The sequence below is a fragment of the Convolutriloba macropyga genome, chromosome 12 (genome assembly GCF_964194025.1).
Source record: "Convolutriloba macropyga chromosome 12, txConMacr16.3, whole genome shotgun sequence".
NCBI lineage: Eukaryota > Metazoa > Xenacoelomorpha > Acoela > Convolutidae > Convolutriloba > Convolutriloba macropyga.
The window spans coordinates 53482938-53510821 of record NC_134479.1 but is presented as its reverse complement, the minus strand read 5'-3'; the positions used below and the strand labels follow the sequence as shown (position 1 = coordinate 53510821).

At 35.4% G+C, this 27884-nt stretch overlaps 2 protein-coding genes across 3 annotated transcripts; both read left to right on the top strand.

Annotated features, from left to right (window-relative positions):
* The first annotated feature begins 385 nt into the window (after nucleotides 1-385).
* LOC142350697 (uncharacterized) lies at nucleotides 386-22818 on the top strand. 2 transcript variants are annotated; one of them, XM_075402622.1, is made up of 7 exons: nucleotides 386-529; nucleotides 994-1218; nucleotides 2364-2487; nucleotides 10816-10881; nucleotides 15838-15964; nucleotides 21930-21963; nucleotides 22623-22818. In XM_075402622.1, the coding sequence occupies exons 2-7, from the start codon at nucleotides 1016-1018 to the stop codon at nucleotides 22630-22632; spliced, it is 564 nt and encodes a 187-aa protein (XP_075258737.1). In that variant the 5' UTR covers nucleotides 386-529; nucleotides 994-1015; the 3' UTR covers nucleotides 22633-22818. The 2 variants fall into 2 exon arrangements, with proteins under 2 accessions (XP_075258737.1, XP_075258738.1); XM_075402623.1 differs by having other exon boundaries at nucleotides 404-506; nucleotides 995-1218.
* A 1174-nt stretch (nucleotides 22819-23992) lies between these two features.
* On the top strand, nucleotides 23993-25497 carry LOC142350626 (beta-1,3-galactosyltransferase 5-like). The gene has a single exon (XM_075402528.1). The coding sequence runs from the start codon at nucleotides 24238-24240 to the stop codon at nucleotides 25408-25410; it is 1173 nt and encodes a 390-aa protein (XP_075258643.1). The 5' UTR covers nucleotides 23993-24237; the 3' UTR covers nucleotides 25411-25497.
* The last annotated feature ends 2387 nt before the right edge of the window (nucleotides 25498-27884 follow it).

Genomic DNA, 27884 nt, shown 5'->3' with positions numbered 1-27884 from the left:
TAGGCTATTTGATTTAAAAATATTGATGCAATAGCTTTTCAAAATTTTTACGATCAGGCATTCAGGCGTCGGTGACAAAAAACCAGTTAGTTGCCGATAAGAATTATAGTGTTACCCCCCCCCCCCCTCAAATTTTATCCTTAAATTTGTTTTAGAATGTTTGAAACATGAATAATCACATTTAATTATCAGGTTTGACGAAAATTCGAATTATTTCGGATATTTTGACCAGCGTATCTTTGAAGTAAATTCCATACTCCTACAATTCATAATGAACTTCAATTTCCGCTAAGTAAATACTAAACCTACCTTGATTAATAGTTAAACTTTGCAATCACTAATAAACGGCAATAAAAACAAACAACAGATTAAGAATCTGATGAACAATAAACAAATTATTCGGAGTTGATCAAATTCCTCCCACCAAAAGTACTGAAGAATATTTTCAGTTTTGTCAGTTTCAATATAGCACTGATTTGATTTTATTTTATCCAGATAAAAACAGGACGGACTGCTGATTTCTTTAATTGTTGCTTTTCACTTTTGCGTCTTTGTATTTTGTAAATACGTACCCATCTATAAAAAATTTGGGGTGTTTCTGATTACCCCCCCCCCCCCCCCCCAGCTTGGTGGTCGCATAACGTATACCCCCCCCCCCCCACTTAACCATAATGGAGGTCTATAATTTCGTGGGGGTAGGGGCTATAATGGGAAAAACCCAAAATTCGTACAGCTGTTCACTGACGGTTGTTTTGAAAAACAATAAACTGCCAATAAAATTTGGACTTTCCTCCTCCTTTTCAAAGAAACAAACATGCCGCATTTTTTTAAAAAAAAACAACAAATATTGGAGAGTGGAATATTGTGTAAATTGGCTTGAGAAACTGAAACAATCGGAGAACAAAGAGTGAAAACAATAAAAATAAGAAGAATTTTTAATAAATTTCAGGGCAATTTCGAGGCAAAGAAATCAGTTCTTTTTTTTCAAAATAGGTTGCCGCATATTTATCAAATCATGAAACTATTCGTCAGATTGTTAATTGTCAAAGCTCTGTCTCTGACTGTCCTTGCAAGGAGTACATCTGTTGACTATACATCTCCTTGTGAGATTAGCGAAGTCAGTTGTACAATTACTATAACTACTAGTGATGGTGATCGGGTGATTGATTTGGAACCCTACCAGTCTCAAATTGGAAGCCATGCATCCGCGGACAACAGGTGAGGGATAATTTCTTTATTTGCTTCCTCGGTATGTTTTGGGTCTTCAAATACTTCAAATAAAAAATTTCCGGGTACACAATCGATATAAATCATCGTAGTCTCACGCAACCCCCATCATTGTAACTTTATCACATTTGGGGGGGGGGGGGGGGGAGGGGGGGAGGAGGGAGGGGTTGGGGGCTATAATTTCGCGTGGAAAGGGGGTAATAATGGCTATAATGGGGAGGGGTTATAATTTAGTGTGTGGCTATAATGGTAAAGACCCTTTTAGTTTTTCAACTGTCTTCTATTGCGTCATATCAAATATTCAGCCACAGTCATCCAATATTTTAATCGAAAAGTTACTGAAACTCTAGAAAAAAAACAACTGAAATGAACGGTGACGGCATTTTTCTGAGGAAGGAAAAATGACTGATAACTTGACTCAAATGTAAACCGGAAAACATTACAAATTCGGGTCTTTCCCATTGTAGCCCCCCCCCCCCCCCCCCTCAGCTTAGTGGTCAGATAACCTATAGCCCCCCCCCCCCCCAACATGGTACTATAATTTCATGGGGGGCTATAATGGGAAAGACCCACAAATTCTTTATTTAATCAGAATGAAATCCCTGGAATTCTGGAAAATCAGAATACATAAAAGATAGCCGTTACAAAATCTAATTGTCACGAATTGAGACCGTAGGTTACCAAAAATCATTTTGAAGCCTGCAATTTTGAATAGAAGAGCCCCGCAATAGAACAGTCGTTTTGTCAAGGTGGTCTTGATTTATTGCAGTTTATACTGTCCTATATCCAATAAAAAAGACTGAGGAGCAGAAAAAATCCAACGCGGGCCGATGCATCCACCCGTATTCCAGCATAATTAAGAGCAATGTGAACGGGGGGAGCGCGGGGGGGGGGGGGGTTTGGGTACAAGGGATGTGTTATGTTTTAAATTTGTCTCCAGTTACGGGATAGTGTGTTGAAATTTTAAATCTGCCTTGAGTTACGCCCAAAATGCCCAGAAAAAAATTAACCCGTGAAGATTTAGTTTTGAGTGACTATTTAAAACTCCCTTTGCATGGCACTGTAACTACATATGTGACATAGTAAGTAAAGTGTCCTTTTCTATATTACAATAACCATGTTTAATTATTTTGTAGGTTCTACATGTATATGCCGTGCGGATACTTCAACGCGACCCCCCACCACCAGTGTGAGGGGGCGAAAGCCTGCCAAGAGGACGGGAGAGATACTTACTATCCCGTAGGATCGCGACATGGAGCTGTTAGTAACACATCATAATTAACTCACTTTGCGATCGAGAGGTCCAGGTTCAAACCTGAGTGGGACCAAGCCAGCTGAGTTCACCCGGATCCCGGTGTCAGTGGTAAAAATTTTTAAAAAAAACTGCGATTTAGTTTTTTGCTTACGTTGGCTCACAAGTGTTATGCAACCCAGGTTTAGGTGCTCAACCCTACTACGGCCTGATCACAGACCAAAGTCTGGGCATAAGTTGCCCCAAAATCTGACCTATATACAATACAATTTATGTACAACCAGAGGTGAAAGAAGTTATATACACAGTTATATACACAATAAGAGGAGTTTTAGTTTATAAAATTGAGTTTGAGAAGTTCTGATTAAGATATAAAGTTGTTCTATATAACTGTAGTAGAATACTTCCTCTGCCTCAGATACACTCAGCCATTTCAAGTACCAAGGAGGACTTCTCTGGCTGAACTTGACGTATACAAACGCTATTGTATCGTTTTCTTGGCTAGCCTTATGAAAACTGTTTAAAATGAGTGTGATAGTTTCTTCAGGTAAATATGATGAATAAAAACAAAAATATAATAAAATTGAATGCGAAAACTTTAAATGCTCGATGGGCGTGGGTGGGACTCGAACCCACGCGTCTTGATCTTCTGTTTCTTCGAGGTAATAGTTAACTGCACTAAGTTGACTTATGTTTCTGCAGGTTTTTGGTTTCAAAGCTGTGTTCTTTCAATGTTTAAATCGTTGCGAGTTTAAAACGGAGATCGACCAACTGACTTGAACGGTTTGGAACCGAAGCTCCCAGTTGTGCTGTTTTATTAGCGGTCCGCGCTAAGTGTCATGTATGATGTTACAAAAATTCAGCTATCAATCAAATATTTTGCTGTCCGCTTGATTCATTTATAGATAGGGCTTAGATTGGTGTCCTTGATTTCAAAAAGTTTTGGTTCCATGTCGAAAAAGAAAAGATTGATGAGAAAAAAAGAAACATTTATGATTAATGAAGAGAGGCAGAAATAGAATAAGCAAAAGCGTTGTTTCTGACTGCAAAAAGCATTAATATAAAAATGACAGAATTAAGAAATTGATAAATAAAAGTGCTACACTAACCTAAACCATAAACCAAACCACGCATAGCACAAGACTGAATGTTTTTGTTTAATCTCAAAGACCTCTTCTTTTTTAAATCAGTGGAGTGTTGAGGAAAATAGTAACATATTTATCAATACAGTAGAAATCAGAGGCTTCGAAAGAAGGCGTAAATGTTGGTCAAAAACTAAGCATAGAGATATTGATGACAGCTGTGATCTGTTCAGCCCCGAATTGACTAGGCTAGCGGCTGGCCGAACAGATGAAGACAATTGAATGAGATGGACAGAGAATGACTGAGTTGTATTTGGCCCCGAATTGACTAGGCTAGCGGCTGGCCGAACAGATGAAGACAATTGAATGAGATGGACAGAGAATGACTGAGTTGTATTTGGCCCCGAAGTGACTAGGCGAGCGGCTGGCCGAATGCATTTAACACGTCTGATTGTTCTGTTGTTTTTCATATTGTTAATATAGCGGCAAAAAATTATAATTATAATACGGAAAGTTGGAGGCAACTGAGCTGGATGCGAACCTGGGTCGAAGAAAAGAAATGTTCATTCGTTCGTTAATAGTCCACGCTTTGTTGACAACTGCGCCACTTTCCTCTTCTTCAAGACGTTAGAAATTTGATGCAGTTTATTTGATGGAGGAGACGCCTCAAGAAAGTAAAAGTGAAGTTGCTGGAGTTGGACTCGAACCGTAATTGTGTTTACTTTATTAATCCTTTTTGTGCTCTTCGCAATTGTGCCATTCGACAGCTACTTTTGGTTATCCGTCTGCCAGTTTTTCATTTGCACTATCTGTCATTTGTTTTCCTGTTTTTTGTTGTATTTTTTATTCTTTCTTAAGTTTTCCTTTCCCAGTTTTTGCTTTTCTTCTGTCATTGAGCCCAATTCTGTTGTTTGAAAGATGAAGATCTTTGAAATTGAGATTAAACTGGGATTGATCCTCCTTTTGTTTAGTTGATCACTATTCTGAGCAGTCACCTTAGCCACTAGACTATTGTGTATGCGGCCAGGAGATTTAGTAATTTAGATGATCTGGAGTGTTTTTATAAGAGTTGAGCGGGCACTGTCGTTTCTTATCTATCAGCTCGGATACAGACAGTATGTTGTTTTTGATTGCCCTTTGAATATACCGGTTGGCCAGTTCAATCTGCATTTCCCTGACTGACCTCATGTTTGCCTCTTCGTGGAGTTTTTGAGTCTGGTACCATCTTGGTTTTCGAAGGCAAATTCGTAAGGCTCGGTTTTGAACATTTTGTATTTTATTGATGAGGGCATGCGATTGATCCAGCCAGCAAGCATTTGAATACAAAAAAAGTTGTCTGATCCAAGATTTGTAAACCAAAATTAGGCTTTCTTCGTTCACTTTTAGGTTACTAAGCTTCCAGAGTTGAAATAGCCTGCTGTTCGCTCTTCGTATTAAATCTTTGCAATGTTCATTCCACTTGGTTTGGAGTAAGAATGATACCCAAGATTTTTTATCGATTTTATCTTCTGAGTTGTTATTCCTTTAATGTTGAGCTCTAGAGAAGATTCTTTCTTTGAGGGGTTTTCGAAGATCAGGTAATGAGTCTTATTTGGGTTAATTTTGATTTTCAATGAGTCGCACCAATTAATAAGACTATTCAGTGATGTTTGGAGATGTTTTTCAATTAATTTTGGGGATTGTGACCTATAGTGAAGGGCAAAGTTGTCAGCGAACTGTGAGATCCGGGCTTTTATTTGGGGCAAACCGCTGACGTAAATGAGAAAGAGAATGGGAGCAATTACGTTCCCTTGAGGTACTCCAGCTGTCGGGCTGAAACTATCACTGACAGTGGAGTTTATCTTCACAAACACATTCCTTTGCGACAAGAATGTATTTATCCACCTTATGACTGAATTCTTTAGCCCTATCGAGTTTAACTTGTGCACGAGTCTTAGATGCCATACAGCATCGAAGGTTTTTTCGCCATCCAAGCAAACGAAACCAACCATTTCAGACCACTGAAAGGCTTCACTGACGTGCTGAGTGAGTTTAATGAGGTTGTCTGTGGTGCAGTGGTGTTTCCTGTAAGCACTCTGGGTCTCGTCGAATATATTTTGGCTTTCACATTATTCCATAAAAATATTTTTCACAACAGTTTCACATATTTTGGCTATGCAATTTGTAAGACTAATGGGTTGGTAGTTTTCAGCCTTCGATCGGTCTTTGTCTTGTTTTAGTATCATTTTTATCTGGGACTCTTTCCAGTTAACTGGATCAAACGAATTGTTTATGGAGCTAGATATGAGGAGACAGGCAAATGCTTTAACATTATTGGGTAATTCTTCAAGGATTTTGTAGCAGATTTTGTTCGGCCCAGGGCATGTTTTTCTCGTCTCTTTCAAGATTTGATCAAATTCTTTTGTTTTAACCACAATGCCCCGATGTTCAGTATGTTCATTGGTATTTATTATTGCTTCTGTTTCATTTTCAATATTGTCGCAGAGTTCAGAAATTAATGATGAATCCGTTTCGTGATTTTTCATTGTGTCCTTTAGCAGCTGTTTGAACATTTCGCTTTTCTCTTTTTCAGTGACCGCCTCACAATCTTTATACGTTAAATTTGGGTATTCTGCTGTTTTTCGTTCGGGCTCGTTTTTATTAGTTAGTTCTTTTATTGCTTTCCAGAAGCATTTGCTACCCTTATCACATGCACTTTCCAAGACCTTTGCTCTTTTTCTGTCTTCTGATCGCATCATTGATTGCTTAATTTTTTTCTGTAGGTAATTTATCCCCGTTCTTAAAGAGGTGTAGTGATCGCCAACTGCTATTTTGAGCTCTCTTCGCCTTTTTCTCCTCATTTTAATCAGTTTTTGCGTCTCAACACTGTAGTGGAACTCTTTCTTGTTAATGCAGGAGTCTTCCAAAGATTTGTGAACTAACTCAATTAAATTGGTGCTAAACTGATTTAATTCATTCTCTTTTGGATACTTCACAGGCCAGAGATTTGATGATCTTCGTAATTTTCTTGCATGTTCTCTAAACTTTCTGTTGTTGATTTTTGATTTTAGTTGAAAAACTTCACCTTTTCTCAGGTTCAGGGTCGTAATAGTAACTTTGTGATCGCTGCCTAATTCTTCTGATACTTGAAAGTCGTTAAAATGTGCAAAAAGTGAATTATCGCAAAAGTGCAGATCTAACATGTTTTTGCATTTTCCGTCAAACGACTGATAGGTGTGATAATCGTTTTTCAGCAGTTTAAAATTGCCCTCGTCAATAATATTTAGGAGTTTTTCTCCATTTTCAGAATCGTAGGAGCAGTTTAGTTCATGGTTTGGAGCATTGAAGTCGCCACATACGAAGACATTTTTCATCATTCCTGAAAATATTTTATCGGTCGAGAGCGGCTTTCCAGTGGAATTGTAAGCAGTTATTATCCAAAAATTATCGAAAGAGGGCAACTTACGGCAAATTTTAAGTATTTCTAGTGTTCTTCCATTGCTATCAGTTTCTTTTTCTACTGGTTCTATTCTTTTGATAACGATGCTGTTCTTCACTAAGATAGCAGAGCCATGATGACCGTTGTTGAAGGTTTCCGATGCAACGATGTAGTTGCCGAGGGAGGTTGTTTTTTTTCCAGTTCTTAACTTCATTCACACAAATTACATCTATGTCTTCTTCTGTTGAAAACAAAATCAGATCACTTATTTTGTTGTTTAGTCCGCGACAGTTCCATTGCAATATCTTGAGCTTATCCATTTTGCGAAAAAAACTTTGGCTGTTTGGTAAATTGTTTGTTTGAATTGAAATAACAGGAGTTGTATTTGCGCTTTTTATGCTGTCATGTATTCTCTGGCAATCAATTTTTTCATTAAAGGTACGTGAGGCGCTGTTAGAGACAATATTTATTATGTCAATGTTCGAATCTTGCTCAAAACTTCAGCTACTAGAACAGCAATTTTTTCAGTTGATGGCGTTAGATCAGTCTTTGCTTGAGAGCTCAGTTTATTAGTTACGGCGGAGAATTTGTTCTCATTTATCTTTTTTGAGGCCTCTGCTAACTTATGCTGATATGCTGGACAGCCTCGATAAACTGTCGCATGAGCACCGCCACAGTTTGAGCATTTGGCATTTTCTTTCGCAACAGTGCATTCTTTAACACTATGACCTTACGAGCAGCGAAGACATCGAATTCAATTAGTACAATCCCTTGCTGAGTGGCCAAATTTTTGGCATTTGAAACATTGCATAACATGTGAGGGTTCTCGGCTTGCTTCACATCGGTATAGCTGCCAGCCTATCTTGACGCCATGTTTTTGAGCTGCGTTGACTTGATTGTTTGATACCGTGATCACGCGTTTTAATTTTGTTGGTTGGCCCGTTGCTCGACTTGTTATTCGTGAAACTTTGGCGACGTTCATTGCGTTGTTATTTAAAAGTTCTTCTTTTACCTCATCTTCAGTAATGCTGTGGTGAACGTTTACATTGACGAGACTTGGTTTAGTTTTAGGCTTAGGAAGTGTATTCCTGGCATTCACTTTGGCATTTGGAAAGGCCTGATTTAGGTTTAGTGACAGCATCAAGCATTCTCTTGAAGTGAGGTCCTCTGACTGGATAAAGAAGTCGGGATTGTTCATCAGTTCTCTTATTTGTTTAATCTTTACGGCTGGAGACTTCGACCTGATTGCTTTTGCAAACTGAATATTTGATGGTCTTGGATCAATTGAAACAATCATCGGTCTTACGTTGTTGATTGGAGTTGGCACTTTTCTGAAGCGTTTTCTTTTATTCCTTACTTCAGTAAAATCGCTTTCATCTTGCGTTGATTCTTCAGCTGTCATTCTAGCCTCAGATAAAAATCTGTCGATTTGGCTCATGTTGAGAATCGGCCTCAATGAGGCTCTCAGTTAAAGGAGAGAGCAACTTAAGAGAGCTACTTACAGAGAGATAAAGCTAAGAAAGAAGGGGATTTAAAAGAACTTTAGGAGAGCGAATATTAAAAGACAAAGGTAATTGAAAAAGTCAGTATTTTTAATTTTAAGCAACTTTTAGTGAAAAATCTCTTTTTATAAAAGATTCACTCCCAAAGGATGTTCCTGCACAAAGTGAGGTACTTGCTTGTGGCTTTCCTATCACACTTTGAGGTACTGATCCGAAAATGACATTAATAGCGTTTTAATCATCATGTAGGCTAGATTAGGCTCCCCAAAAATAAGTTGCCCCAAAATCTGACCACAGAGCATTAAATGACCATATTCATTTGATTGCAGTTTTTTATCACTGTTTTTGATTACTCAAAAGAAAAATTGCAGGCAATTCAATATGACTTTCTGTTTATATTTTTATCAATTAGTTTTGTCCTAACCTTAACAATATATACTAGTTTATTAAATATTAAGTTGAGTAGTATATAGGTTTGAATTGAATAATTTAAACAAATAACAACGGATTATAACATGTATTCAAGAATGGTCTGATCACAGGGACCGTTGGTCGCACTAAAGTCGCACAAAATTTTGGATCGAACCAGAGTTGCACGAAATATTTGGGTCGCACTACGGTCTGATAAGAGGGCAAAGTCTGGGAAGTGGTCTGATCAGAGCAGTTTAGGTTCGCGCACCTAAACCTGGGAAGTCACTGCCCGCAACGCATTCTTTGAACACGATAGACTTTTGAGATAAATTTAGTCTTATGCAGTTATTATCACTGTTCGTACTTGACTTCCCCTTAAAACCCCGACCCGCGCGAAACCTCGATTTGGGAACTTTTGCAACCGACAGGTCCGGGATCGATCCCGGCTAGGACCAAACATTTTTCTCACCTGTTACACAAAAAACAGATATTCAAGAACCATTTATAGCTCGTTCTACACAAGAGAGATATGTTCGGATCATAAATATGAAGAAAAAAATTTAGTCACACCGGGGATCGAACCTTCAGCATTTGGTTTTGCGTAGGATTGTAGAATTAGGTACAACAGCCTTGAAAGCTGTTACAAGACATTCAATGACAGATCACATACACATGAAATTCAATCGCCTTAGAATAGCTTTGAAATTTTTCTAACCTTGAGTGCAGTCATCCGATGAAAGGCGATTTTGAGAATTGTTGAATTTCGAAGTGTTGAAATGATATCATTTCAGAAAGAGGAATTTACCAATTCAATTAAAGTAGCCCGTACCTAACTTTCAGAGTAATTCAGTACTGAATCAGGAAGTTTTCAGAAACAATTCAGTACTGATTCAGAGTCTGTTAATGCCACATTTTCGTGTAATATTTTCTGATTTTGACTCTGTTTTTTTGTCCTAAGTTAACCAAGGTTAGTTAATTCAAAATTCCTACTGACCTCAAAAACAATAGACCATAAAGGGAGATAAAAAGATCTAACTTGCCTATGAAAAAGATTAGGGTAGGCCTAATGGAAAAATGCAATTTAGTAAGATAGACTCAATCATCACCTCAAAAATTAGAAAAAGAAATAAAATTAGAAATTTTTATGCCGGTAAAATTGAATTATAGACAGATTCGAGTTTAAAACTTTCTTGAGTAGGTTTTTTGTATCTCAAAAAATATAAATTTTTAAAATGTGCAAAGTTTTTAATTATTTCTGACGACCTATGCTCTTTTATCTTTCAACTGTTGCACTATTAGAGGGTCCTTAATAAAAGTTATTGAGTTTTATCCAGAAAACTCGTAATTTTTGAATTGAATGATTTGAAAATGTCTGTATTAACTTATAATCCGTGGCCATAGCTGAGCATCTGTGGCGTTTGTCGCTCGCCATCTTGACATTCTGCCATTTTTGATTGTAAACAATGAAATCGCTGAAATTAAAAGTTCATTCTTTGACTATTTCAACATAAAGTTTTGTGTAGCGATATCATCAATTTGCGCTGTGTTGGGGAAATCAATGGCAAATAGATCTGTATTATCAGTGAACACTTAAGTTTTCAATAAATATTGCAAACATAACAATTTTTCAAATCAAAGGTTGTAGGAAAAGAAATTAAAATGAGTTTTACTGTTAAATTATTCTGATCAGAGTGAAATCAGGCTTAAATTACAGGAAAGCTATGAGTGTGAATAAACATGTTGTTCATGCTCAGAGTAAAAACAGACTGAAGTTTTTATGAAACAAAGCAAAAAGAGTAAAACTTACTGTCAGACAATTTTAAAAAAGTCTGGTATGTCTGGGGAAAATCAACGACTGATTAATGAGCCATAACCGACCTATACATACCTTTGTTGCTTGTCATTGTTTTTATTTTTGTTTAGTCGTGTGAGATTGACCCAGAGACCTTCAACCCGCGCGTTACCTACCCTGGAATTGAGGATCTGCACGTAAGTTCTTTTCAAATCAAAATCATAACTTAATTTTCTTGAAAAGAGGATATGCTTTGTTTTTTGAAGTTGTAAATTCAATATTTAATCGAAATTTGATATAAAAAATAATCAAGAGCATCCGGTTAAGAAAATAAACTCTGTAATAATCATAATATAGCCACCCCCTTCCACAGACACAAACTTAAAGCCCCATTTTGGTATACCATAAGAAGTTCGTTATGTTTTGATACACCTTGCATATTAATATAGAGAATGTGCACTCTAACTTCAAGTAGTTTGTTGTGCTTTAAAAGGCAAAACACGAGAGGGGATAACAAATGGATTTTTCTAAAATAGCGCGGGGACATAAATTTAAAAATCCTATAAATTTACCAAAAACGTTCAGTCAATGAACTCTTTTTAACTTATATTTTAATGTTATGATTAATATTCAATATTTTAACATAATAATTAATATTTATGCTCGTTAGATCAAACTTCAAATAATGATATAAAAACAGTTTTCGAAGTCAAATCAACTACGCAAAGTAGTAAGAATTAAAATAATAAGCGAAGCAGATGATTTAGCTAACAACGTTTAGCCTCCTTTCAGGGAATAGTTTATTTATGTTTCTGATGACTTTTTTCTATGTTTTCTAATTTAAAACTTTTCAAGTGCCACTAAGTTTATTTTGAGATCTTTTTTGAAGAAGCTTTTCTTGATATCCTTTGATGATACGCTTTTTTCGATCTCCGAAGTTTGTTACCAGATTCTCATTTTTAGCTCGTCATGTCATTGGGTACTGGATAAGAAACAAAATAACAACTCTCAAAGTCTTTTTGCCTTTCCTTTCAAATGGCTTACAATTCGGGCTTTTTTTACAAATCTGGACTACATTTTTTTCAATGGGCTTAAAGGGAAGCTATTTTTATTAGCTCAATGGGAAAATATTTTGATATGTTGAAGACACGTTGAATTAGGTGGTAACTGCTGTCCTCTAGAGAAACACATTTGTGCGATTTTAAAACTCAAAACAAAAATTACGTAGAATAATTTTTGAGGTGTTAGTCTACTAAACATAAAAATTCGTGAATAGTCTTGAGCGGTTAAGCTACTAGCCACTAAAAATCTTGAATTATTTTGTTGCTCAATAAACAGATTTCAAAAATTATTACAATTTCTATTCGGTTTGATTTGAATATATTTAAATATATTTAAATAACCGATCCTAATATTTGAATGACAAATTTTGATCAAATAGATTTTTAAAGTAGTGAAATTGAAGCAAAATAAAGGTAACAAGAGTCTCTCAAACTCTGTTGCATGTTAGCAATTTGCCATACAATCTTTTTTATTGATCAGTGTTTCGAAAACCCCTGAGAACCCGACAACCCTTCGGCCAATTTTTTCTTCTCATTGATAAATGCACAATCCTTGATATCAGTCTTAGGTATTGTATTTAATCAGTGACTAAGATTGTCAGGATTTAAAAAGCAACTGAAATCTTAAAAAGCACTAATGTATTTTCAGCGTTTTTTGTCACTCTTGTCGCAGTTCAAAAAAACTTTCAGAGTTTCTTCTACGGATTCTTCAATAAAAGATTTTTAAAATCTTTGTTATCCAGTCTTGCCAACGGTTGAATAAATTGCTAGGATCACGTTCCAAAATTTTAATCACCCTTTACAAGATGAAAACAATCAAAATCACATTAGGATAATTTTAGGAGTAAATCATTGTTTCTTTTCTAGCATTTATGAATATTTTGTGACTGTTACTTTTAATGGGACCAAGAGATGCTCTCCAATTAGCAGTTGTTATAAAGTTTAATTTTTAGTACAGTTCTACTTTGTTAAAGTGTTTGAAGAGACCATTGTTATTGTTTCGGATAATTCCTGCAGCGGCCCCTTGCACGTTCATTCATTTAAACATCATTCTTTGTAAGTTACAATCAGGTTTAGGATGCAGTTAGATGCACTTGACAGTAACGATCTTAAACGATCTTTCTTGCACTTGGTCGAGGAGCTAGTTACTTACATTTTTAATATTCTTTCATACACTGTTAAATCTGTGGTGTTTTTCGAGACTTTTATCGTTTCCCCGTTTTCTTGCAATTTGAAGAAGATCATTGCAACGAAAAGCTTCCCTGTGGCACATACACAGGTTGTATAGTTTCATCGTATTTGATCTCTTTTCGTGCTCAGGACTTATTAAAAATGATATCATTGACATTTGTTTGTTATACCCAATTGAAAACGAATTGATACTAGTGGTTATAAATTTGGAAAACCTTTTAGGGGAGAACTTTTAAGGAACTTTTACAAAATCAAAATATAAATTTTTTGTATACCATTTCGTTGAAAAAATAATAAAACTGAATCTAACATACTAAAGAGGAACAATCAAAAATCACAAAGAAGCAGCAAACAATGATTTAAGAAAGTTTTTATTGGTGTTAATTCTGGAAAAATGGGACCTGAAGTTTTATTTTTTATTATATTTTTTAACTTCTTAGCGCATTTTCCCACTTGTTCAGAAAATCATGTTCCCCTGTACACCCTGAAATAATTGAGCGTTTCTTAATTTTTTGACCCCATTAACTCTCCAGAGTTTGTATTAGTCTCGCTGTAATATTTTTTCCCTTTCTAGATGCTCAATTTACGGATCTTTGCTATTTTACTTTGGGCTTGGATTGAATTCATCTTAATTTGGATATGATTGTTTGCATATCAATTAAGGTCTTGAGCGCAATAAGTGTCTTTTTTCATCGGCATTACCCTTTTCCCGATTATCGCAAAAAAGTAAGAAAAACATGTACTCCTAGTAGTTCGATTTGCGCCATAACCAGTTTGGCCGATCTATAAGTGTTTTAAACAAGAATTAGGGTTCCTTGAGGTCTCAAGTTGTGGTACTCTTTTACTGTTCTGAAACCTAAGATTAAAAAATTGGTTAAGAAAACATCAAAACGAGCAATTTAGCAAACAATTGCGATAGCACTGAAAAACCACATCACTTCACCCATTAGGGTTCTCTTAAAAGTTCTTGTTTCAATTCAAGACTCGCAATTATGAACAAATTTTAACTCAGAGCAAAAATGGTCTTCACCGCACTCACTCAGACTATAATAAGCCTTGACAAGACTTTAGCTTGTTTTTCATTCATGCTCGCTTTCAGCTTATTAAATGAGTTTACTGATCAAACTATAATGAATTTAAAAAAGGAAGAAAACCCAAATAAATACTTTTTCAAAATTTAACCCAGCAGAGGTCTGTAATCAAAACAAACATTCAAGTGGACATAAGTAAGATGCTGAAATCTAATAGGCCGCCGAGAACGGGAAATGGCGCTCAGGTCTTACAATTCGAAATGTTTTGTTAGGAGGCTCGTTTTAGTTTGTAACCCTTTTTATTTACTCCATGGCTCAATCAAGACAGTAAGTGCAACTTTTCAAATAACATTTTAAATAACTGAATAACCAACGGGTTCATTATTAATTAACAAACATTAACACATTATTTACCCGCTCGCGGTCAAAAATCCCTTCGCTGCGCATATAGTGTGAGCTACTGATATACTGAACTCATCGAACCATTTGGTTGCGCAAACACAGCAACCGTTTTTAAGACACACAAATTTCTGATTTGCCTACCGCTGCTGTTTGGTTTACTTAGTTCTAACAGAATCAAAGCCGTTTTTGTGGCTTGTTGAATACAATTACGTTTTTTAGTAAATGTCTGTCGCGGTATTCAAAACTCTTGGACACAAGAATTAAACGAGCAAACGTCAACTCCTCAGTTTTTCTTTACATAGCTCGGTTTGGTGGTTACAAGTCGTTTCCCGCCTAACCAAGCCTTGATTGAATCAATGCCTTCAAACACAAAATAATAGGTCGTTACAACCGATCAGCCAAAGGTCTGCGACTTGCTGTCAATAATGTCAGCAGCACAGCGGTATTCCTAAAATTAGACCCCTGGTTCGCTTAGACAAACAGAATAGCATAGAGCGTGTATGTATGCAATTATGCGCTCTCGCGTTTGTTCAAAAAAAAATTTATTTAACTGACATTCGAAAAACTTCTGATGAAGGCAACTAGTCTTTAATTACTTAGTTCATATCACCTCTGATTTCTTTAAGTTTACCCAGTTCCATGCTAAGACAACACGTACGCATCATCGCGATCACAACTGTATATGTTTTCCATTATTGGTGTTACTGGCAAACGTAAATCTGGTGGTCTTTTCGAGAACTGGGTAAGGCGACTCTGAGAATCAGATGTCGATCGCTTGACTGATTTGAGCGATGATGTCGAATATACCTCAACAATGGAATTAAGAATGATTGCGTGCGCGTTATCGACAAATATTTACACTTATATCAGCGTGCCCAGGGAGGACGTGGGTCGGTGGGGGAAATATTGCCGGGACAAGGAAGCCCCCCCCTCCCTCCCCCCCCCCCCCCAGCTCCCGCAATATAATTAGCATTAGCCCCGACCGCGGATGGAGTACAACATGCCGAACTGGTTCGAGGATTTCAGCTGATTCGTCAAAAAACTTTTAATTACTAACAAGTATAGAAAACGACGATGAGCAAATGTGATAAAGATGATGATGGTAGTTTATTTTATTTTAAGTTTAGTTTTTAATACATGCTCGCTTTCAACTTATTTCAAGACTGGTCACACTGTAATGACTGCAAAAAAGAAGAGATTTGATCTAAATACCATTTCAAGAATTTGACCCCGATAGAGGTGTAATCCTAATAACCATTCAAGTTGACAGAATTGAGATAACTTTAGTGGAGTTTTTGCAATTAAGAATTGCTGTCAAAATAGCAATGTTCCGTCAATTTTACTGAAAAATGCAGTAAAAATTGATTACTAAAGTCATCGCATTCGGTGGCGATAATGCAACGTTTTTAAGCGCTTTTTTAAATTGTTTTTTGTTTGATAATTAGTGACCCTGAAAATTGTGTTGAAGGACCAGCACCCAGTGAAGAGAGGTGCGTGGGTGGAGTTCGACTGCGACTACCGAAGTGAGATCTCGTTCACAGTCGCAGAGAGCACTTTCTTCGAGGACACTTACTACTACCCTTTCACTATTAGAGGTCAGTTTTTTTTTTCATTTCCCATCCAATCTTATTAAGAGTACCGAGATAAGGATTTTTTTGAGAAGTTTTTGTAAAACTCAGCGACCTCCAATTTTGAAGCCATTTGTGCCAATGTTCACTATTGTCCTCGACCATGTAATTAAATCTGAAATATTGTTCTGGAATGTGGCGAATTTTGTTATTTCACCGCTCACTTAAATATAAATTCACCACTTTCGCCCGCATTAACTGCAAAACTATGTTCTACAAATTTTTCTACGTAATTTTTTCGAAACTTGACTAATTAATTAGTCAAGTTTCGTAAAAACAATTACGTAATAAATTTTAAAAAATTTGTAAAACATAGTTTTGTAGTTAACGCGAACAAGAGTGGTGAATTAATTTTTAAGTGAGCGGTGAAATGACAAAATTCACCACAGTTTAGCACAATATTTCAGATTTAATTACATGGTCCACGACACTAGTCAACATTGACACAAATGGCTTCAAAAATTGAGGTCGCTGATAAAACCATCGTTGCGGGTGTTATATATCAGCGAATTAGTAGAACTTGTACAGCGTTAGAACTGCGTCGGAAATTTGTTTTTGCTGAAGAAAATAATTCGCAATTTTTTGAGGAATCAAGGGGGCTATGCGTATTATCTAAACCTAAGAATTTTGATCAGTCATGGTCCCCAAATCTTTTATTAATATTTTTACTATAGAAGAAATTCGACGCTTCTATTGATCGTGCCATATAGGCTATTTCACATGCTTTCATTGTTTGGAAAATAGTTGTTATAGTAAAACGGTTACATACCAATATACCCAATGCCATTTTACACAATACATTTTGATATTCTCATTCAACAATCCGACTTTAAATTAGCCGTCGCTATTACTTATATGTTTTAACATACACAAGCAGATAATTTGATCTCATGATCGGTGGTGATAGTTTCATATCACGTCCCACGGGTCACTAAGGCATGACCATAGCCATTAAATACGTTAAAACATATGTGTATTAGCGACTGCTAATTTGTAGTCGGATTATTGAACGAAAATATCAAATTGCTTTGGGTATAATGGCGTTGGATCTAATAGCATTGGGTATATTGTCCTGACACCAACTAAATCAATGTTTTTAACTATTTTCCGCGACAAATTATTTCAGTTTGTCAAAATCATTATTGGGCGAGTTTCGTTATTAATTACCTTGGACCCAATTAATATATAGGTCTAAAAATTATATACACGAGTATTTGGGACCCAATTCTAAAGAGGCACGATGTTCACTCAAGCTAATTATGATTGGGCCAATCGGGTTTTTCATGTTTGTGCCCCCCAGTACGTTATGCACCGCCCAATTACAGAGCACGTTTCATTACATAGTAAATCATTATCTAAAAATACAGCGCGTGCCTCTGGGGGTGCGAATATTATGCATGCACTAAGCTTGGGGGCACAAACGGAAAAGATCCGGCCATTCTAATTATCAAAAATTTTCAGAACTTTTATGCAATAGTTTATCAATTAGTTTTTCTTTATAGTTTTTGCTGAAGTAAAATCCCTTAGTCACAGTTTTTTGCGGAAGAAAGTGATAAATCTGAGTATAAAAATTCAATGAAAGCAGATATTTGCCATGCAATGATTTGAATTAAAACATCTGAAATTCCGAAATTCTGCAAATTCTCGAGCCAAAATGAGCGGCTACAGATAAATTTTCGATTCATCTTAATTGAATTTGAACAACAAAGTTGAACAACGTCAATATAAGGAGAACATGTCTTGATTCCTGTTGAAAGTACCTAGTAACAAAAAAAAATCGAATTATTATTTTTTTTGTACGGTTTATCTAAAATTATTTTTCAATTTTTTGAAGACCGCATTCTTTTGAGCACTAGGTCGACATTTTGAGCGCTAACTTCATCAGCACTAAGTTGCTTTTAATGTTTGAAAAACATGACTATATATTTAATTCGAGTGTTATTTTCCAATGATGAGTGATTTTAAGCAGCTGGTTTTGTTCCACACGCTCCCATTAAAAATCTAAATTCGGACTTACAAGGATCATTTTTTTGTTTTTTGAATTTGTTGACTGAACATAAAGTTGCGAATAAAGGACTTATGTCACCAATTTTTTTTTTGCAATCAAATGAAAAACCAAATATCCTTCAAATTTATTTAAAAAATAAACGTAAAATACCACAACGTAATGTTTTGTAGAAGAAAACTGTACCTTTTTCATTAAAACTTGGCTGAGTCAACTTATCAGTGCCTTTTAAGTTTTTTTCCATCTATTTATAAGATTGTTTTGGATAGCGAACTTTTAATAACAGTAAAAAATAACGAAGCGCTCTTTTATTATTGAATTAAACCTTCAATACTGTACAGTCTGAGAGGCTGACAAAATAGTCTCAGACAAAACAACCCTGACAAAACACACCCTGACAAAACAGTCCCAGACAAAACAGTCCCAGACAAAACAATCCCAAACAATACACTCCCTGACAAAAGAGTCCCAGTCAAAACAATCCCTGACAAAATATTCCCAGAGACTGTTCTGTCCGTCCACCTACCTGGAAAATTACTTCTATTTAAAAAAATATGTGTGGTAATTGCCTTGTTAAACCAACTGTTGTTTTGCATTGATTTTATGAAATTGATTAATACAAAATTGGAATCTTAAGAAATTACTAAAGGTAACCGCATTTGGAAGATGTCCTAATATCCTGTAGGAGAGCCTTTGTCGTCTTCTGATTTTCTGCTCTTCTCAACAGTGAGGGGAATCTGTCGCCCAGAAGATCGATCAAATAAAATAAACCGAAGGTTTTGAATTGGTGAAGCAAGCGTTACTTTTTTACTCCGCTATTTCCACTCTTCCACTCTTGTATTCTGTTGCGAATTAGATTGCCTTGATATAAGTTAATTCAGAAAGGGGCTCTTAATAATATTTTTAGTTATATGGATAACAAATGTAAGAGAATTACATGCACATCAATGGAAAGGACACACTTGAGGCAATCTATAATAGTAAATAAAATAATAATAAAAACAATATCTACGGTTCACTTCCCAAATGAACTAAAGCAAAACCACTCACAGTATCCCGACTGATCTTGCAATTACAAATTTCTAGAGTTCAGACTCACTCTTAATCTCTTCTCTGCTTTTCATACTATCTTTTAAAGTTTATTCCCACTATTCCAACTGCTTCTCTTTAGCTTGTGCGAATATCGCTCCTCTGTCCAAACTTGAAGTTCTCCCAAAACTCTCCAACGTCTGCCCAAACTTCTCTGTGTCACTTCAGTTTTACTCAACTAATACGCTGTTATCTTAAGCAAACAAACCTCAATCTTTTAAGTAAACATTGCAACTTACTCTTGAAATCTGTCACATTCTGTAGGAGGGCTTTGTTTGCTATGAAACAAACCAATACCAAATTATGCTCTGTAATTCAACTGCTACCGACCATTGTTCAACTTTCTCCTTATCCTAAGTACACGACCTTTGGACTCTTATGTAAACAAATCCACTCCAATATATCTCATATATGCACTAGACATGTCAATCAGTGTTTACGTAGTAAACATTGAACGTTGCTCTGAAAAGTTCCTATTCCTCTATTTCCGCTATCAAATTAAATAGTTGCAATCAATCCCTGTCAAAAATCATGCGATGAAAAAATAACTAAACTTAACCCCCAAAGCTAAGAACAATTTTTTTAATGTTGAAATTACTTCATGCAAGCCCCTGTAATTGTACATGCCGATCAGACAAATTTTTCTAAAAACTTAAAAATTTGACCTCTAGAGGTCATCAAAAGGTCACCCGTCCCAAATGAGGGATCAAGTTGATAAAACTAATTATTGTCAAGGAAAGTTCTCTCATAGTTGCAACTACCTCCAAAATTTCATGGCCTAACTCCCACTAGAACACAAAAAATGACCGCGCACTTTTTTCATCGGTCTCCCGGATGACCTCGAAGTTCCAAATATAATAACTCGCGAAGTAGTGGTCAAAACGTGTTCGGGTAAATTTTTCTAGTGATAATAGAATTTCATCAACCTGCCTGCCAAATTTCACAACCAACGGATCAGCCGTTGTGAGTCGTTTGCAATTTGAAAATTTTTAAAGACTCGTGGGTACCGAAACCCGAAAAATCCGAATTCATCAATTGAAATCCGAATTCGAAAATTGACCGGGGTGTGTTTTTTTTGTCACTATCTGTCTCAGTTTATCAAATTATTACCATTTCAAAGTCATTCGCCCACTCAAAAAGGCCAATTTACAGTTTTCTGTAATCGGTTTATCCCGAACCACCAAATTCTGGTCGCACCCGGAAGTTAAAACAGCACAAATAGAAAGCCCTTAAAAAGTTACACTAACACTCCAAAAACCATAAGGCTGCTACCAATACTCCACGAGCAGTTCAAGTTTTACGTACGGCAGCAAGGGCGTGCGCTAGTCCCATACAGGTTGGTGAGGGGTCCAATCTGACATTAAAAGTGGATTCCTCGTATCCAAATTAGTACAGCTCCCAATTTTCAGGTCAATCAGACATCAACTTTTTGAGAAATTGTTAATTCCGTTTCAATGTTAATTATTTCTCCCTAATCCCTTCCCATGATCATCTGATACATTATTCTAGACTTAATACCCATTGCAACCTTAACTAGCCTTATATCATACTCATACAGTCATTTTTCCACTCAAAATATTGAACAGCTTTAAATCACATCACTTCCGGAGTTAACAGCTCGGGTTGGGTGGTCAGATTGGCTCAAAAGGTATACCAGCCTGAGAGGACCATTAAGTGTACCTGACATTAAAACTTGGTAAACGTCCGCTGAATATAACCCTCCATGGGAGGCGATTTATATCTGCTAGGCGGTATTTCGAAAAACTGATCAATTGCCCTTTTATTTATTCTAAATGAATATAACTCTACTTAACTAACTTAGATCGAAAAGGTGTAACCGGCCGCGTATCTCTATGACACATGGACAACCGTTAGGGGGAAGATTCCCAAAAATTATCAGGGTCCAATGATGAGTATAACTTAAGAAATTGAGGCGTACCAGGTTTTGGGTGCCCATTATTTTGCAAATTCGAACTCGCACTTTTATTTGCTTCAAATTGAAATTCCAATTCTGTTCAAAATATCTAATTCACTTCAAATGTTCCCTCTCGAGTTTAATTCTAAATTTAAATCACTCATTTCAACTTTGGCCTGATGAAAAAATATAACTCTGCTAATTCAACTAAATATTTTGACAGCTCAATATGGTTTTGTCAATTAATTTGTTTGTTTAAGTTATACCACTCAACTCCCCTCTCTGGCGTCTTCGAAACATTAACCTTTAAAGAAAGAACACTTATTTCAAACAATTAATTAATAATATTGTCAAAAATGACCTAAATTATCCAACCTACTCGCAGTATCTTTTTATGAAAATTTCCTATGTTCTACAGCCTTCAACGATTGAGTATTTCTAATTTAGACAAGGTGTCGAATAGAAATTTAGTTGAAATAATGTAAAGTTTTGTGAGAAGATTTTTCAAAAGAAGTAGTTGGTTGTCAGACGAAAGCAACAAAATCTCAGACAAAAAAACAGTCTTAAAACGAATTTCGGATCTTTTCCGTTCTCAGCAAATGCCCCCCTCCCCAGCTTCATATTATTTACACCACTCAAACGCACGTGTCATAATTTACATTATGATAAACTATAAAATGACACATGCTCTGCATCTGGGGGTGTGCAAAGTGCTGGGAAAGGGGAGTGCATAAATGTAAAATATTCCCCTTTTTGAGAACTGTATTGATTATGTAGGGATCCCAGAGGAGAGTTATAATGCAAGCCTCCTGTTTTTAGGACTTTCAAGATGACGTTTTTCGAAAGTCATCGTTAAAGCTGTTGTTATCACAAACGAGATAAGGACGGGGCTTTTTAACAAATTATTTGCAATTTATGTTTAGGCCTGGCAGCTTGTCCTACATCAGCAACCAAGAAGTAAGTAAAAGCGATGAACATTTTCAAGTAAGATTTTCAAACCAATTTTTTACCTCCAAAAGTGTTTCAGGGTCACAGATCATACGGCTTTCTTTGATTTCGTACTAAGTCATATAGGATTTGTATGAATTCTTTGTAGTCATACATGATTTCCTGGAAATCATACAGGGATCATACAAAAACTTTTAAAGCCTAAAAACTGTATAAATTACATTTTGTATTGGAGTTAAAAAATTTCCTGGAAGTCATACAAGGTCATATATGATTTCTTTGGTTTCATACAAGGATTGTACTAAGAAATCAAGTATGGACAGTATGCAATCATATATGATCCTTGTAAGAAATCAAAGAAACTTCAACCCGGGTTTTTGACCGCCTTCACAAATTTACAAAAGATTTATCAACATTTTTATTGCATCTTTATTTATGAAAATTTTGTGACAAAAATTGCAACCTAAATTGAAATACAGGAACTCTACTTTTCACGCATAAGAGCCGTGATTGGATTGCAAGTCGCATATTTTCGAGTTTTTATCAGAGGAACTCAAAACTTTTATGAATGTTACATTGTTTGTGATTTTTCTTTAAATCCATATACGGCGTTCTAAAATTGGCGTTTATTTTTTTTTCATTGTTATCAACCCTGTATTTTTGTTTAGGATTGCATAGAAGCAGCGAGAACCAATGGAAAGAAGCGAACCATTTTATACGTCGAAGCTCGACCAATCACATCAGGATCAAAGATTTAAATTGTCCAATTATATCAATCCACACGATTTATTTCAAAATGTTTACAAAATTCCAAGAAACATTGAATGGTATCATTTACTATAATTACTCGAATAGAAATGTTCAATAAAATTAACGCTTTTTCAAGTTTCGCCCCCAAGATTGAGACGAATTTTTCGCTGAAATTCAGGTTTTCACCTTAAGAACCTCAACGCAGCAACATTTTCCCGCTCAACAAAAACCTATCATTTTAATAAAAATCTTTACATGATTTCATATTCTTTACTCATACTATTAAACAGTAAAATGTTTTTTTTAAGATGAAGACCTTTTCGAACCCAAACACTTTGTTTCCAACATTGTCGGCTACGCTTTGGGCTTTTTCTGCCCAAATATAGGCAAACTAAGGCTTTTTTGGTCCCTCTAAATTTGGAATGTCTCAATTAAAACTGAGATTTTTTTCAAAGGCAATTCTGGTCAAGCGATTTTTGATTTCCTAATTTCAATTTTTGGTATAATTTAGAAATTTAATTTTGTATTTAGCCAGCTGAATGCAATTTTTTTTACCAACCAAAAACCAATTCATTTTTATCGTGCAGTAGCAATTAGAAAGCGCTGTATTTTTTGAAGTTTCAATATTGCTGCTAAGCAGTTTTTCTTCAATTAAGTTCACTGACCAACAACAAATGATAACATGCTTTCTTAGTAAGAGTAAATAAAAACAGCCGTCAATATTATTAGTTTTTAAATAAACTCTCGAAAGACCAAAAATAAGCGCAAAATTGACTGGCGTTTTAAGCGTTTTTTCAAGAAATTAATAAAGCGCGTTAGAGATCCCGGCCAACTTTTGAAATTAGCCGACATACATTTTAGCCGACAATTAACAAAGTAAGACAACTTGAAAAACACTTTTCATTATAATTGCCCAGGCACTTATGTGTAAAGTATAGTCCCTGTTTTGAAACAAACATTTGTTGATTATAACTAATAGTTTTTTTTGCCCCAGCGGCCCGTGGGCCTTGAAATAAATCGTTTACAACCGATCAAATTATTACAACCAAACTTTTTTAAGGCCAGGCTTGTAAAACCTTTATATAAATTACTGCAATGCGATTTCTGATGCTGTCATTTTCACTTTGTCCTGATTGTATATGTCGGCTAATTGTCGTGTCTTCTAATTTGAGTGTCGGCTAATAAAACCCTAGCCCCGTTAATGACATAGTATATAATACCGTTAGGACGTATTAACTTATTAATGAAGCTGTATAACTATTGTAGTTTTATTGAACGGAAGTTTGAGTTTTGGCATTTTTTAGCGTAAACAAATTTTATCAGATGGAAAAAGCGAATAAAAAACTGATTTGGTTCAAAAGAATGATCCAAAAAATATCACCCCGATATTCAGTGCCTTAAAAATATAGCTTTGACGTGTTCTTATGTTTTGTTTTCAGTTTTTTTTATATCTTTGCCAACTTATTTTAGTTCTGCTGCGAAATTGATGTTGATATTGTTACGGAATCATTATTATTGTCATTGAAATACAAAATGTCACTAAATGCTGGCAAATTTAGATTACTTTTGTTATTTTCGATTTCTTTCTCTTTGATAATTTTCAACATGAAAAATACTGACTTGAATCCATTGAAAAGAGAAAAAATAAATTCTAGTTTATACGAAGATAAAAAACCTGTAAACCTTGAACATTGCATGCAAAAAAATTGGCGACCCTTAAATACAACACACCCACATGCTCCTATATATTCGATGGAAAAAGAGGGTAAAAATCTTATTTTGCCTCTTTCTTACAACGCTACTTTTTGTAAAACTTCCAAAGAAAATTTGAGGTTAATATTTGTCTTAAGCCGCACGAGTTCATTCAAAAATCGTCAGACTATCCGCAGTACTTACGCCCAATTTGATAGTTATAACCAAAGTTCGATATTGGATAATTGGACTTTATTTTTTATTGTGGGAAAACCTACGAACCAAAAAAGCTATTCCCGAATCGAAAACGAGAGTCGACAATTCGGTGATGTAATTGTTGCGAATGTTATTGAAGATTACTATAACGCAACTTACAAGGTTCTGATTGGCTTAAAAGTGGCTTCGTGTTTTTGTCCGAATGCTGGTTACGTAATAAAAGCTGATGACGACGTTTACATTCGGCTTAGAAAGCTCGATCAAGTTATTGTTACGCAACAATGGCTTGTCGATGTCGGAGCCGTACAGGACAAATATTACGTAACACGAAAAATTTTATCAGAAAATCACAAAAGATTTTTCACAGGCGCCGTTTGCAGTCACTCATTCGAGGTTTTCAGAATTGGTAAACATCAAATAAGCAAGAAAAATTACCCGGATTCAATTTACCCATTTTTCTGCTACGGGCCTTTTTACTTATTTCGAATGGAAACTGTCCACGAATTAGTTATCGATTGCCCTAATCACTGTACAGGTCAAGATGGGAAAAAATACTTGGAAAATAGGGAAAAATTTTGCTTTCATCAGGTTGAAGATGTGTTCATAGGGTCCTGCATTTCGTTCACACAGCAGAGCAAAACTATTCGGACGCCCATTGAGAAGAAATTTGGAGAGTATATCAGCTTTTCAAAATTGAAAGATGTCCCCCCGGAAAAGCATATTGCAGTGCATGTAGATCAGTCGCCCGATCGAATACTTCAAGTACATAAATTCTACCAAAACAGCAACTTAACTTAATAACTGATGTTTTCCTGTTATAAAATTTATTATTACTGAATTTACTTGATAACAGATGATTAACTGCTCTCAAACGAAGATTATAGCAATTGTTTTAGTCTTTCAACCCCAATATTGATGAACTCTAGTATATTGAACAACCATCTGTTGTCTTCAGGCTGATGAGAATTGGTTGAGGGCACAGAAATTGTGGGTTCAAAACTGTCAGCCTTTGAGTATGGGCTTCGTCAAGACACAGATATATATCCCAAAAATTTCCGCTTGGAAATTAGAAACGTAAAAAAAAAAAGGTGATAAGCTTAATATCTATTTTTCCAAAAGTGGTTGCAGCTTTTTTCTTGAACTGTGATACTCTCAAGTAAAAATTTAGGTGACAAGTTTTGTAATACTTTATCGCTCAATATAGTTATCTAATTTTCGCACTGAACGTTTCTCTAATTCGCAATTGTTCCTAGTTTATAGCGCGCTTTTGAGCATGTAAAATGGGATTAAGGCTTTAATAATTGAGCATCTAAAAGTGATATAACGTTTTATTAGTTGGACATGTAAAAGTGAAATAAAGTTTTATTCAATTGAGCTTTAAATGTAGTTTAAAGCTCAAAAATATACCATATAGAGGCGAGCTTATTTTTTTCATTCAAAAGTTAAAACTTATTTTATAGAATTATTTTGATATTTTTTAAACATTTTGAGCTTGTTGTAGAGGTACTTGCATTAACCTAACGACCCAACACAGCCGGGGTAAAAACAGCCATGTGTACTTTATGTTGCTCAGAAGAGTATCAACGTGTCAACAATTTCAATTGTCGCTAAGGATGAATGGAGGGATTTGTTAAATTATCAATAAAAAGTTGTCAATGGACGCCAGTCAATAGGCGACTGTCAATCAACACCTGTAAATAGACGCGAGAAATGTTCAATCAACTCAATTGAAAAAATTATATTGTTCAATCAAACTGGAAAACAGCCATTTATTGAAATTAGCAAGAAAAAACGTAATCAACAAATATGTGAAAACAAATAGTAGACAGCAAATATCAGAACACAAACGAAAAGCAGAACACACAAAACTGCAGGAAACAAATATTAGCCTTAATATTATTACGATGCAGTCGTAAAAACAAGTAAATTTTGCATTTATTATAGTGAAAATGCAAAAGTTATCCGAATTTTGCGCTAAAGTTTAACGACATCACGCTAAATAAGTTTGAGCTAGTAGAATACTTGCAAAACTGCATTTATCATGCAAGCGTTTTAAGATAGAAAGGACAGGCTCAGATAGTTATCGTTTTAGAACGATTGTCGGAGCAAGTTTTTGATTATTATTTTAGGATTTTCTTTAAGCTGAAAGTACTTGATTTTGAGTTAGCTTTTATCAAAAAAGCTACATTAACAAAAATCGGCTAAAATTTAGCAAAAATTATGGAACCAGTGGGTAAAGAAGCCCTGCGTTATCTTAAAAAAATTACTGAGCATTTTTCAAATTTGTAAAATAAAAAATGTAAGCAAAAATTCTCAAAAAATGAACAGAAGTGATGAAAATGGTGCTGCACGAATACTCCAAAAAACCGATTACAGAAACCCTCAAAGGATATAATCTACACTATTGATTCAACTCACATATCAATCCACCATAACTGAGTGATAAAAATTTGCACAAAAAATATCCTCCTATAACTGGAGGTGGAAAAACAAAAACATTATCTTTCAAAGAGCTTAATGAATGACTGAAAAATCGGTTTATAATGGTAAAAAATGAATGAAAAAGTACATCAAAGTCTTTGTGTCAGTATCTAAACATCGATTCTCCACTTGTTTGTATTGTTTTGTTAGAGATTAATCGTTGCTGGCCGCAGATTAGACTTTCGATGTCTTAATTCTGCAATAAACACATTAAATTTGCAATTTATAATAAAAAGATAACAAAAAGATAGTTTATGACAAAATGATAAAAGATAATAACATAGACGCACAAACAACCTTACAAACAAGCACAACACATACACAGACATACACACCATACACACTACACACATACACAAAAACACACGCACATACTTACCAATACTAAACACGTAGACACACAATAACAGACATGCCCACACACATCCACATTTAAACGCACACCTTGCACAAACACACAAACAGCGCGCTTTCTCAGAGACACAATTACACTCACTAAACACACACACACACAATACATCTACAAAACATACACACACAAGCACACTGGAATACACACAAATCAAGTCACCCATCATACAACTTTAATTGATTTCATGCTAGGTCAAATATGATCCTTAATAACCGCAGTAGGGCGTTTATGATTCATATTAACCATACTACTTTATATATGATTTGTATGGTTTCTTAGTAGTCATACAAAGATCAATTATGATTTCTTTGAAACCATTCAAGAATCAGACAAAATATTTGAAAGTCGAATAGCATAATTGTCATTTCTGTTAGAAATT